Source organism: Sebastes fasciatus, chromosome 11, assembly GCF_043250625.1.
Source record: "Sebastes fasciatus isolate fSebFas1 chromosome 11, fSebFas1.pri, whole genome shotgun sequence".
Lineage (NCBI taxonomy): Eukaryota > Metazoa > Chordata > Actinopteri > Perciformes > Sebastidae > Sebastes > Sebastes fasciatus.
Window position 1 is genome coordinate 29,912,544 of NC_133805.1, and position 14,349 is coordinate 29,926,892.

General features: G+C 41.5%; 1 protein-coding gene across 7 annotated transcripts in view; it reads right to left on the reverse strand.

Annotated features, from left to right (window-relative positions):
- The window catches only part of LOC141777703 (disks large-associated protein 1-like), a 125,579-nt gene that overhangs the window by 61,770 nt on the left and 49,460 nt on the right, over positions 1-14,349 (reverse strand). For 5 of the 7 annotated variants that reach the window (XM_074652212.1, XM_074652213.1, XM_074652210.1 and 2 more), the window contains 2 exons: positions 12,102-13,633; positions 11-225 (listed from right to left, as the gene is read on the reverse strand). In XM_074652212.1, the coding sequence (XP_074508313.1) occupies positions 11-225; positions 12,102-13,517 (1,631 nt within the window). In that variant the 5' untranslated portion in view covers positions 13,518-13,633. The remainder of the gene's footprint in view (positions 1-10; positions 226-12,101; positions 13,634-14,349) is intronic. The other 2 variants (XM_074652214.1, XM_074652216.1) reach the window with 2 other exon arrangements.

Consider the following 14,349-nt stretch of genomic DNA (forward strand, 5'->3'; position numbering starts at 1 on the left):
GACATCTTACTGTAGAGTGGTCATCTCAGTCAGTGATGGCTGTGTGGCCTTCAGGTAGCTGGCCCGGCGTGCCTGAACCTTGGGCGAGGGTTTGGGGCTCCCATCAGAGTCCCCGCTGTCGTCCTCAGCCATGGCTTTGACATAGCTGCCGCTCCTCATCCTCCGACAGGGGATGTCCTCCTCCTTCCCCAGCGGGGAGAAGCCGCTCCACTCATCCTGAGGTACCTGATGCCCGAGAGGCGGAGAAGACAGAGGAACACTGTCAGGACGATCCGCTCCACTGCTGTCTGAGTCCCAGCCACCAAACTGGCTAACTAAACTGTCCTGATGGTACATGGAAACTACAGAGACAGAGCTTGCATGCCGTACAACAACCATAAAACACAACACAGAGCGAGATCTAGCATGCATTAACACAGACTGGACTAAACTGATGGCTGGCATTTCTCTTAATCCATCACTCTTTTGACACACACATGCATCCATACACAGCTCTCACACTGCTGTGGTGCAGTCTGTTGGCTAATTAACATGGAAAACAGTATACGTGTATGTGCTTGAGTCAATCTGAAATTTCTCTCTGGCTAATTCATACACATCTGCTTTCCAAGAGTTCTCCAACACAGAACTGTGTCCGTACATGAGCACAGGAGAGTGGCTAATGTGTGGATGAGCATTCATGTGTGTGTGTGTGTGTGTGTGTGTGTGTGTGTGTGTGTGCGTGTGTGTGTGTGTGCGTGTGTGTGTGCTTTTACATTATGTATCTGCACTGATCTTACCCGAGGGTCTGTTTGTTAATTGAGACAGACGTGTTCTATGAGGTCAGATACTGATTGTGCAGTTATAAATAAATTAACTGAACAAGCTTATATTTATAAATTATCATAACGATATAGCACTAAAGTTTACAGAATAAAAAGAAAGGAAGCAACAAGATCAAACAGGATGTTAATGTTTGACTTAAAGGGTTTGATCAGTCAATTCACCCCAAAAAATACATTTCTAACATCCCTCTTGTTTTCTACAGAAGCCCGGAGAGGCAAGAAAAAAAAATTATGGTGATCCATTTTCTAAGACTCTTGTTTTATCTCCTGTGTTTATGACTTAAAGGGATATTTGGGATGTTTCTCAGTGGGGTTGTATGAGGTACTTCTCCATAGTCAGTGTATTACCTACAGTAGATGGAGTTGGAGAAACAGACAGGAGCACCAGCACGGGAGCAAAGCAGCGTACTGCTGTGGACGGGGGCAGCAGCAAAACACATTTTAGATACCTAATAAGATGAAGGCAGTCAAAGTTAATCTTTCTAAGTTCCTTTTTTTTCTGTGAAACAGGTGTGAAAAAAATGTAGGCAGGTGAATTTTTGTGTGAAATTTATGTTGTAATACTCATTTTGGCCACAAGAGGCTGAAGTGCATCACTACCCCATGTTCTAGATAGGACTAAATGCATTTTAGCTGACTTTTAATTTACATAGTCTCGTAACCAATCGGCTATTGGTCTGACAGCGAGTTAGTAATAGTCAGTCATAAACACAGGAAAGGAAACAATTTAGATCTGACTTAGAAAATGGATCACCAGAATTTTTTTTTCTCAGGGCTTCCATAGATATCCATCCAGTCAGATAGTTTGGGTTTTAATAGTCAATTTTCAGATATGTGTCTCTGAGATTTCTGCCTCGATGCCAAAACAATGGAGTTGAATGGAATTTCTGCTACAAACTGCATTGAGAAATTATATATTAAAAAAAAATCAACTGCAACAAAACTACTTCCTGTTTCCTCACAGTAATAATACTGTCTACCAATCAAAGGTAATAATGTGCAAATGATTATGGTTGTATGTAGAAATGCTATTTTAAAATTTTTAAATAAAATAGCACTACAAGTACTAGCGAACAGTGCAGTGACTATACGCTGTATGTATTTCTCACATCCGTGTCTAAAGAAGAAAACAGAAATGATAAAGAGAATAAAGCAGGGTAAAGCAGAGGCCTGTAGTTTGAGGGCGGTTAATTGGTGCAATTGGCTAATAACTACTTTCTTATAATAACTGTTTTGTCTGACTTTGACATGGACACCAATGAAATGTCTCATTAACATGTGACATTACTTTACAAATGTAGCAGTCATTACAATACCATATGAGACAAATATAGTATTATATAATAGCAATGTTAAATCACTGTACAGTGTTTCCTATACAAATATTATATTATACAGGAGATAACAATAATGAAAAGAAGTGATCTGGAATAATGTGCTCATTTTAAAATGCCTCATTATGGACTATTACAGGTGTTTCTCCTCACAGTGGAACCAACAAACATTAAGAATGATTTATTAAGAGCTTCTTTGTTTCGTTTCTTCTTTCCAACATTATGGTTGATAATGACATCCCAATAACACAGAGCTGGCTGATAAAACTCCAGGTTTCTCATGCAGATCTGCGTTACCATAGCGCTCTCTCGCAGTGGACATGTTGAGTCATAGAAGGGAAAGCTCAGGTGGAACTAATAACAGTAATAATGAGGCTCTGCTCCACTTAGCTGTGTGTCACTAAGCCACGACAGAGAGCCAGCAGGCACAACACCAGAACCCTGCAACTGGCACACCTGAATTGGGATGCAGCGATTATTAATGCTATTAGTTACACCTGTGTGTGACAGGCGAGACAACGGTCTATAACGCACGCTGCCTTCCAAAGAGATCTTCTGCATTTTTCAACCTGGACCCTACTTTCCCGTGTTTTTGTGTCTAAGTGACTAAATGGGCAACGCATCCTCACACAGCGGTTCTTATATCTTAAAAAAAAAAAATCCTCATTTCTTTGTGCGTTTTCTTACGAATGTCAGGCAACACGTCTCAATTTTCACTTGTTACATGCATATAGTCTCAGGAAAATACTTGGTAAGGTTTGGGAAAAAGATTGTGGTTTGGCTTACAATAACTGCCGGAGTGGCGTTATTTAAGTACATCCGTTACGTGACAAATAAATCAACATTGACTTCTGGCATCACGTGACGGACACGGAAGTTGTAGTACCACCGTTTGGCCACTACGAAAATTAGCTTCAAAGCCCGGCGCTCTTCCTTGGGGCTTGAGCACTCCTCTCTCCAACTCTCAATCACCGTTCTGGGAACAAGTCACATCTCGCGAGATGAGACTCAGAATGAGACTTCTCCTTGAGCGGGACTTGGGACACTATAACAAACAGACCGGATCAATCTAAAGGTTTAAAGGAAAACATTTTATTTCTCTGTAGGGACACTTTTAATAACAATCTGAGCCTATCAGTAGCAAAAACGAGCTCTTTTAGCGGACTACATTGACGGTGAGGAATTGACCCCAACGATTACATTGCAGCCCTGTTTAGCGGCTGCCGTCTACAGCGCTCTCCCTAAATACTAGATGGACCAATATCAGAAACTATTGTCTCCATTAGCCAGTTAGGCACAAAAACCTGGGAACGTAGGGTCCAGGTTGAAAAATACTGAAGTTACCCTTTAAGAGAACCAAACCCTGACACCATGGGCTTCCATGCATGTCATCTCTTTTGACTGCTTTACTCACTTTACTAATAATAATAGCATGTTAAGCTGTGATGAACCTACATGATGTCTGTATACGTAGCTAATAATCTATATATCCGATCCACCACAGCTCATTATTTTTAATTAGCCACACCTTTAGTGTGTGTTGTGCCAGCTGGAGTGAACCCAGCACCTCTACTGCCTTCAGACTGTAGAGGCCAGTGTGAGGATTTGACAGACAACAACAGAGACAGACAGCAGGAGAATTGCACCGCTATTCTGACTAATTATATATGAATCACCGAGGGAAAGAGGCTGAACCGATCTGCTGGGCTCAATGTCTCTGTCTCTCTCCCTCTGTATGTGTGTGACGTCAAAGAGACACAAATGAGCAGTTTGGCTATAAAAAGAGAATGCGGGGAAAGGACCAGCTGCAGTAGCATCAGCAGCGCCTCTCACCCACGCACAGGCCTCACTTCCACTGCAGCTCAATACTCATCCCACTGTAATGGCTGAGGAACAGAGGAGCCCTGCTTCCTATGGTGTACTCAGTCATTAGTGCAGATGCTGGGGCATTTTGAGGTCTAACAAGACAACATCTGTCGGTCCATGTTTTAAGAAATGAGTCACATTCACAGTGTGTATGTCCAGAGCATCTCCTGTGTATTTCATATTACAGGCTGTGGATGGTTTCCTTGGCAACACTTGGCTGTTTTGATGGCTTCAGGCGGCAGCACTAGAAATAACAGGTAGAGTAGTGTAACAGTGCAGCCAGCAGCCGTGCTGGTGAGATGCTGAAGATAATAATTTGCAGATTAAACACATAGAGCCAAGGGGAGTGGGGACAGCTTTAATGTGTTCTCTCTTGACACAACTGATGCAGCAGCTCTGCTCTCTGTGTTATGTTTGTTTGCCACAATCAAAGATATTGTTTGAAAGGGAAAATGTCAGTTGTCTTTTGAGTCTGTATTCTGAGACTTTGTCTTTGTGCTTCAGGTTTAAACATGAAATCCTGAAAGCTTCTCTCTTGCTCTGAAAGTACTTCATTGCTGTTTACTAAAACCACATTCACATAGCTGTCTAATCTGCACTTCAAACAATCATGATCTGTGTTGTATTTGAACTAAACTCAGTGCGGTTTTTCACACTTCCTAGCCCAACAGTAAATGACTGCATGTGTGTGAATATGTCCACATATTTTTCGACTTTTTATCATCCCGTCTCCTACCGGCAGGTTTCTTTTAATCATCATCCATATCTTTCCCTAACCTTAAAGGAATACTTCAGAGCCAAACCCATCATTTGTATATCAACAACAGCAAAACTATATCAAAACTTCAGTTTACAAACTCTCACACAACTGGTGCAGTATAATCCAAGTCTCTTTGATCCAGGTGGATGCTCACTACTTCACAAACACATGCATCTTCGCTAAAACCTGAGACTGTTTATGCAGAAGTGTTTTAAATAGTATAGAGTAGGGCTGTCAATCGATTTAAATATTTAATCATGATTAATGCATGATTGTCCATAGTTAATCAGGATTAATCACACATTAATCTGAAATTTTTTATCTGTTCTAAATGTACCTTAAAGGGAGATTTATTAAGTATTTAATAGTCCTATAAACATGGGAGTGGGCAAATATGCTGCTTTATGCAAATGTATGTATATATTTAATATTGGAAATCAATTAACAACACAAAACAATGATAGATATTGACTTGACTATGACTTGCTCCAAACTGCATGTGATTATCATAAAGTGGGCATGTCTGTAAAGGGGAGACTCGTGGGTACCCATAGAACCCATTTTCATCCACATATCTTGAGGTCAGAGGTCAAGGGACCCCTTTGAAAATGGCCAGGACAGTTTTTCCTCTCCAAAATTTAGGGCAACTTTGGAACGTTGTTAAACCTCCTTCACAGAAAGCTAGTATTGGATTGTTTAGAACCAATGGATTCCTGAGGTTGGAAGTTTTCGGTATCAACCCCAAAAATCCAGTATCCGCCGGGATCTATAACACAGACTCATTGCCTTTACTCTACGCGGACTGATCATGCTTACTGTTGTGTGTACTCACCCCATAAAGACCCATTCTGAGCCAGGGAATATGATAGCGTCTCTAATAAAGGCCTGGTTCTCCCTGCAGCTGAGCTATAATATAAAAGCCCCAGACGGTGTTTCACAATCCAAGGTAGGCTTTACGCCTCTTGGTAATTTGAATGTTCACTCTTGTGTTGGTAATGCTGATGTATGTCATACAAGAATTTCTAACCACACACACACACACACACACACACACACACACACACATTCAAACACAACACACACACACACACACACATTCAAACACAAGGTTATCCCACACAGCACAGTACAGGCAACAAATACACACCAGCAGCAGGTGCCGGGGAGGCCATTTAACTCGTACAGCTACTTACTACACATTGGAATGAATTGAAAGACTTTTCTTATTTTACTTTTCAATATTTCCCAGATATAGAATGTATTTAGGGGGCCGTTAAAAAAAGATTTAGTTTGTAATCTCAATAGTCAGTTTAGAAATGCAGCTCAATCACTGCTTGTGGGTTGACTCCCAGAATATTTACATTTAAGAGCAACCCCCGTAGATTTGAGATCTTTTTATCCCCTCCGGTCCCAAATCCCTCACTGGATCCATTTGTAAGTTCAGTTAAAAATAACTCAGTTCATTCCAAGGGGTTGGTTCAATAGCACTTTATCACATCTGAACCCAGTATTGAATCCATTAGTCACAGATTCAGTCGAGACTTGTAGTAACATTTTGTTTGCTGAGAGAAGCCAGAAACATGACAGTTTTGAGGAGCAGCCTAACCATTGTTCACAACATGAAACTGAGATGAACGTGAGATATAAAATGTTGATTATACTGTATGTATTGGACACATTGAAATAACAGTAGCCTAGTTACGTTTACACACCTTTTTTTTCACGAGCTACTTGATCCAAATAGTGTCAGTCACACTTTTAAGGTTAAATCTGTGTGATTTTACTGTATGATGAAAGTTCAAGTTTGTATAAACTCAAACAGATGTGATGAAGAGGCTGAGCGTTTCACTAAAGAGGACTCACCACTCTGTCTTGTTGAACTATAAAAAAACACAGTCCATTCGCAATCGCAGAGGCATGGTAGTACGACCCCCTCATTTGCATAATGAGGCAGAAGTGCATAAAGAATTATAAAAAGAAATGTGTAAAGAAATGAATACATGAATAAATAAGTTTGTGGAAATAAATAAGGGGTGAAATGCAAAGGCAAAATCATGTAGAAATAAATAAATAAATGCATAAATACGTACAATTAAAAATAAATATTAAATGAATGCGAAATAAATAAAACAAATAAATGCAAAACTAAATATAGAAATTAAAAAACTTATAAAAATAAATACATAAATAAATAAAATTAAAAATTAATCAAAAGTGTAAATAAATAAGGGAATGAATCCTAAAATAGATGCATAAATAAAGAAGCAAATTAAAACAGAAGTATCAATTTATGTCATATTTCATCAATTAATTAATGGCTGCATTTATTTTTAATAAACTGTATTTTGTGCAACATTTAATGATATATTTATTTATTTATCAAGTCATTTATTTATTCATTAATTTTTTGTATTATTATTATTTTTGCAGGTTCCGTCCTTCATATTGGTAGAGTGGTTTTTCTTTCTCCAAATAATACAAATAATCTTTAGCCGATGACAGACACCAGATTCCACACAGCACATCATTATATTTGGGCCGTTAGGTAAGTTACTCACGGAATTTATGTTAATTAGCTACGTGACATGATTTGCTGCTGGTGATGGTTGTCAGTTCAGTTTGACAGTTAGTTGTTATGAACGGAAATTTTCCTGACTTCAGAGTGCAAAACTGTATGGCAGCTATAAACGAGTAATGAATAAGCAAGTTTACTCAGTCTGGAAGTTTACTCAAATCAAACAACACAATTTGGGCTCCTCAAATATAACGAAGGCTAATAAAAAGTTAACAAAGTTGATAAACTCAAACCCTATTCAAATTCAAATTTCGTTGAACTACCACTGGGTAACTGCCAAACATATTCAAACTCGTCTACCTCCTATAAGTAGTTAAACAGCTAATAGCTATCAGTAAAACAGCTCCCCAACACTTCGCTCAAACACAGCACTTCAGAACAGAACAGCACAACAACATGCCATCAAGACAAAAACAGTGAGGAAAGGCAAGATAACTGGTAGAGAGGCAGGAAGGGAAGCACTACTAAATTAAAAATGAAGTCTACAAAGAGGAAAAGGATGCCGTTCTTCATGAGTTCATGTGATTACCTAGCATTCAGAGAGTAAGGCTGCTACTGACTCTGCACTTACTTCTCTCTTCAACTCAAAAAGGAGGAAAGAGGAGGAAGAGGAGAAGGAAGAGGGAGGCTCCCCAAACCAAGAGGAAGTAAAGGAGGTGGAGGTGGGTGGCAGGGTGGCGGGGTGGTGGGGGGTGGGTGGATAAGAAGCGTGGGGGTGAGTTGGGTGAGTGGAGTAAAGGCAGGAGAGGAGGAGTGGTGGAGGTGAGGGGGGAGGTGGCAGTGGGGTTCTTGGGAGTAATAGACTGGTGGTAGGGAGCAATGTTCCCTCTAAGGCTGTGGACGCACTACAACAACGTTATATTACCCCACTATAAATAAATGTACATATTGAGCACTTCATTTATTAACATTAGACCAGTGTGGTGTATAAATTAGCCATAATAGTTACGGGGCAATTGCGGGAAGCTTATTGTACTGTTCAACACCACTGCAGGTTGTTTTCTGTTCGGTTATTATGTGTAAAATAACCCAAATCTGTGTGGCTGTTACGTCACTTTATTAGGACAGAGACGATACACCTATCTCCCGATTCGATACTCTCACGATGCTTATATTGCGGTTCGATATCACGATTTATTGTGATTTTTGTTAAGGGTCTTTTACTTTGGAAAATCTTTAAATGAATCCAGTAAAAATGTTTGATTTTCAGCATGTATGTAGTCAGAAATGTCCTGAAGTCAAATATACCAGTCACTGTCAGGAACATTTTTTTCCAGCAAACCAAAAATCAAAGAATAAAGACATTTCCCTCACAAATTAGTGGTGTTTTATTTTTAATTTATAAGGGACATGTAATGTTTTATACTTCTGGTGAATATAATCCTATCAATCTTATTTCTATATATGTATTTTTTATATACAGTTCCCTTTGTTAACACCTTATTTTGAAAACCAGATTTAGTCAAACGTATACTTCCTCTAGCTTCTCCAAGGTCGTCTCTAGCTCTCCCGTCAGCTCCGTTCTCTTTATACATCCATGGTCGGCTCCATCGGGGCCACTTAATGCATTTAACATAAGTGTTAGTATATGGGTGCTCTACAGTTGTAGCACCGGCCAATTTGATCACGGAGATGAGAGTGACGGCCGGCTCGACCGTACGTTACCGCAATATGATAACGTTTCCTCTCCCTGACAGAGTTAGCATGCAGCTTTAGTCGTTATGTCTAGCTCGGCTTTTCCTGATAATGTGTGAAACCCAAAGTGTTTCCATACTATACTGGATGTGTAGTGTTTACCACGCTAGATTTAAAATATAACGGTGCAGGTCGTATCCACGCAGTCCATCAACCATTTTTCTACTTTCTCGTTTCGGCTCGCTGCGGTTTGTTTTGGTTGACGGATATGGAACGGATATGACGTCATGTTACTCTGATTACAACAATAAAAGCAGTAATTTCCTTTTACCTCTGCATAGACTCTAATGAAGCATTTATATTGATTCTGGAATTAAAAAATCAATTTCAAAATTGTAAAAAAAATACGATTAAATGTCTTAAAATAGACACAATAGGGAATAATAGGACCTTGCAGATATGGTACAAATATATACATGTTTTCTATTTGATCAGAATGGCTCAAAGCTGTATGTAAGCTGATGAACGTGGTTAAGATTGAATCATGCCTAAAGCCCTCCTATTACCAGTTGTAGTGTGTCCCCAGCCTTAGCCAGTGATATCCAGTCATGGTTTCCAGCCATGTAAATATGTTGCAGTAGTCATTCCAGCCAAACACTAAAGCAATGCGGGGATGTTATTAGAAACGAGCCTGGACTTCAACACAGAGCAGCTCACCAAACTGGGATGCACATCCACTGATCCCTTGGAAGGCTTGTCATGTAAAGCTCCATTTAAATAGAACTGCTGATGTAGAAAAGCATGAAATGCATGCCCTAAGCGCCAGCCCCAGCCATTTTTATTAGATAGCCATGAGGAGGTGCACTCAGTTGCCAAGGATCCACAGTACAGACTTATCCCCTTCCCATGACCGTAGGTCCCCAACTGTGTCATGACACCCATCTTATAGAATACACTACGCAAGATGTTTCACAAACTTAACTGTTTTCTGCTTTTCTTCATATGTACAGCTGACTCTTTCAGCTCACTACAAGCTAACTATACTGACCGTTAAACAATATAATAACCTCCATCTCCTGGTAGCAGAGAGAGGGCAGGGTGCTGTCCGTGGTGCTGAAGTAGCAGACACATTTGTAATTGCGCCTTTTTCTCTGAGACCTGCCCTTCTGTCAGTTTAGTCTCGGATCTATAATACTCTCTAAACTATAAACTATCAAGGCTAAGTTCTATACTATATTGTAGCCTATATACTCTACAGAGTAGTGTCAATTTTTATCTTCATTTTGTTTGGCTTTCTGTTGTTATATTGCCTTGTATCCTGGTTTTGCTTTACTTTATTTGTCAAAGCAGTTTATAAACTGTGTTTTTAAAGGTGCTATATAAATAAAGTTATTATTATAGAGACGCACTGCTGCCTGTAGTATTCCTATAATATCCCTATAATATTTTTATGATCATGCTCCCATTGGGCCATCCCCCCTGTTAAAAATGAACAAATTGCTCACTGGTGTTATGCCTAGATAAAGAGGTATTGGTAGTGTCCCAATGCCAAAATTGTTACAGTACTCTGGACGTCCGGCTGCCTCAAAAATTCCCAGAATACACTGTTAGAAGCAGTGCAAATCTTTGCACACTCTGCTCACTGGCTGGAGGGCACGTCACCACATCTCCAACAGGCCTTTCTAACTTCGTCATAGCAGGTTGAACACAGCTTTAGCTAATGAAATAAAGTTTGAGGCTGTGATTCAAATCCCGCTCTAGTTCAGTAGGTAGTGAGTCACAATACAGTGGCTATCTTTGTCAGTATCCTATACTTTACTAAGCATTACATTTTACCTTCTCTCTGTGTTAATTATATGTGTAAGTATAGGACCATTACCATATATAGGAGAGGAGCTGTCATGACTACTTTGTGTGTATAAATCTGCTAATATCAGAGTTCCTGAAATTCCCAAGAACTAGAACAGCAACATAGTATATTTCATATATTTCCAACCCAAGACCACTGTGAATACTATGAACACTGCTACATTATTAATTCAGTGGTCAGATCCTACATAGGTATTATTAGTACCACCAGCCAGTAGTTCAAGTTGTAACTATGGGGGTACTTTTCCCAATGATTGTGGCAATAGATTGAGATAATTCTCACTGTACATTACAGATCATTCTGGGAGCTTTCAAAAAAGCAAACGTCTAGTGTCCTGAAATGATTTTGGGTTGTGTCTAGAAGGTAATTCTCAAATTGCAAAATCTGATCTGAGATCTGCAAAAACTTGCAAAAACTCTCACGAGACTCGACGACCGACCCTATCCTTAACTATTCAAGATCAATGCCTAACCTTAACTATTCTAGATTAATGCCTAACCTTGACTTTGAGAAATCAATGCCTAACCATAACTATTGAAGGCCAATGCCTAACCTTAACTATTCTAGATCAATGCCTAACCTTAATTATTCAAAGTCAATGCCTAACCTTAACTATTCTAGATCAATGCCTAACCTTAATTATTCAAAGTCAATGCCTAACCTTAACTAATCAAGGTCAATGCCTAACCTTAACTATTCTAGATCAATGCCTAACCTTAATTATTCAAAGTCAATGCCTAACCTTAACTAATCAAGGTCAATGCCTAACCTTAACTATTCTAGATCAATGCGTAACCTTAACTATTCAAGTTTCACAGGTTCCCTTTTATACACTACCATGATTTTGGCATTGGGATAACCTAACATTTTTACAGGTAATAAACTAGTACTTCATGCCTATCTGACAAAAACTATTAACTGAATGTGCAAGGACAGATTGTGTACGTCCTGGAACTCATGGCTAAATTTTCCAAAACCTCCAAACAGAATAGCGACCTGTTAAATCCAGTAATGGATTCCACTAATTGGTTTGCCCTTCTCTAACTGAAGCTGTTCTCCAGCAAAGTCAGAGAGTGTAGTGTTTGGTAGGACTGAAGTCTGAAGGTATACAAGACTGGATATCACTGACTTAAAGGAAACATCGGTGAGGAAAGTAAGTTGTGGAGAAAAGGGAAGCAAAAAAGGGGAGGAGAGTGAATCGGCTGGTTTGGATGGGAGTCGGGGAGGAATTAGTTACCTGTAAGAAATGGCAAGAGCGCTCCTGCTGCTGACTGCCCTTAGATTTGACTAGAGCTCTATCTAGGTTTAGGTTACCGGATCCTGCGCTGGCTCGTAGCTGGTTGTGGCTGCTGTTGTTGGTGTAGACCTCTCGGGCCCTGCTCACCGTTAGGCTTGAAGACCACGCCCCTTTCTTCACAAGGGGCCCGTCCACAAGACCCAGTGGCAGCAAGGGGCCACTTCCTCCAACGATACCGCCGCCGCTGTTATTGCTGCTACCACTAACTGGCACACATGACGACGGCGCTGCGTACTTCACGTCGTTGTTGCTCCGGGAGACTTTGAGTGCAGAATGGTGGTGTGTGTGGGCGTGGTGTGCGTGGGTGTGTGTGTGCTCGTTGAGTGTGCCGTAAGGGTCCATCATGAAGTATTGCTGGGACTGCGAGGAGGACATACTGGGGAGGGGAGTCTGGGGGAACTTGTCGTGGCTGTTGCCGGGGTACCGGCCCATTGTCATGGCGATGGGGGAGGGGGAAATGGAGGGTGAGGGTGAGGGTGGAGGTTGGTGGAGGTGGGGGTGGTAGAGACACAGCTCCCGTTCCAGGTTGTCATCTGAGCTCCAATATCCGGAGCCTGGAGCAGATGCTGAGCCGTGGAGCTGGTGGTGGTGGTGGTGGTGGCTTCGATGCTTGGGCTCGGCTGATCGGCAACGCTCACGGCTCTTGCTGCGCTTCCGGTGGCGCGCTCCCACTGGTGGAGTTTCACCTTCTGGGCTGGCCCTCGAACCACCACCACCACCTCCTCCACCACCACCACCACCATTAACGCTCCCATTATTGGCCCCCTTGGAGGACTGTGTTTGATGTGGCCCCTCCAATGAATGTGACTTGGTGAAGAGTTTCTGGACTGAGTGGACCAGGTGGCGAATTCTCCCCGGGCTGTCATTGTTGTTGTTGTTGGCCCCCATCCCCCCAGTGTGGGCAAGCACTCCTCGTTTGTACTGCAGTGTATGGTAGCCATCTCTGGAAATTGACGGCTGACGCTCAAACGGGTCCGCATAGTTTGCTGGTACCCGGGTGGGCGTTTTACCTCCATAGCCTCCTCCACCTCCTCCTCCTCCTCCCCCTCCTCCTCCTATATATGGTATCATGGCCATACACTCATCCTTTACCTCAGGATGGTGAGACGAGGAGGTGGAGTGGCACCTCCTTGGGAAGGTTCCGTATGGGACGATGCTGTTGCTGTCAGAGGGGTACGGGGAACGCTGAGCATTGTAGTAAGACAGCTCAGCTGGATGCGGCATGGGGATGGGCACAGGCATGTCATTCTGACTGATCAAATATGGCTTGCGGTCAACATGGTGACCCAGTAGATCATACGATGGTTCGTAGGAGACCACGTGATGGTGACTCCGACTACCGGACAGGCCTTTCATGACAAGGGGTAGGATGGGTGGATGGAAAGAGGAATGGTATGGATGAGAGATGCCAGGCAGGCCTGTGACCAGAGAAGGGCTGCAGAAGACTGTCCCTGAGAGGAGAGCTGCAGACTCTGGAAGACAGGAAGAGAGAGGAGCCACAAGACAAACAGTTAATGCAAGGCAACAAGTCCAACAAAAAAACAAGTCATATCATGGCAATGATAAACATTCTGGGTTTAATTAAATCACATTAGTGTTGTAGATGTTAAGACCTTTCAACTTTTGACCTTTAATTAAAGCATCGCCATGTGTCCCACAGTCCCGTTTTAATGGAAACCGTCCTTCAGATTTTGAGAATCATTTTAGTTCTCATAGCGAGAAAAGCATCCAAAGATCACAATCCACACTAAGGGTTGGGGAAACTGGGGGAAATCTGGGAGATAGGAAGTGCATACATAAAGAAAAACAGTTTATTTTGATTTCAGATTCATTGATCAATCTACCCAAAGAGCTGCTTATCATGTGCAGGATTGGCGGACTGGAGCCTATCCCAGAATACACTTGGTGAGAGACAGGTAGACCAGATTGTCAGTCTATCACACGTAGACAGAATAACCTATTCACATTCACACTTACTGCCTATTTAGAGTCTTCATTTTACGTAACCCGAACCCACACAGACACATGGAGAACATACAAACTCCACATGGAAAGCCTTGGGGATTTGAACCCAGAATGTGCTTTCTGTGCTGTGACAGTGCTATCCCTAGAGCCACCCTAGTTCTATTGTGAGTTAAAATAAAATCACTGTGCTACATGATTGATGTTACCAAAAGAAAAACAAATG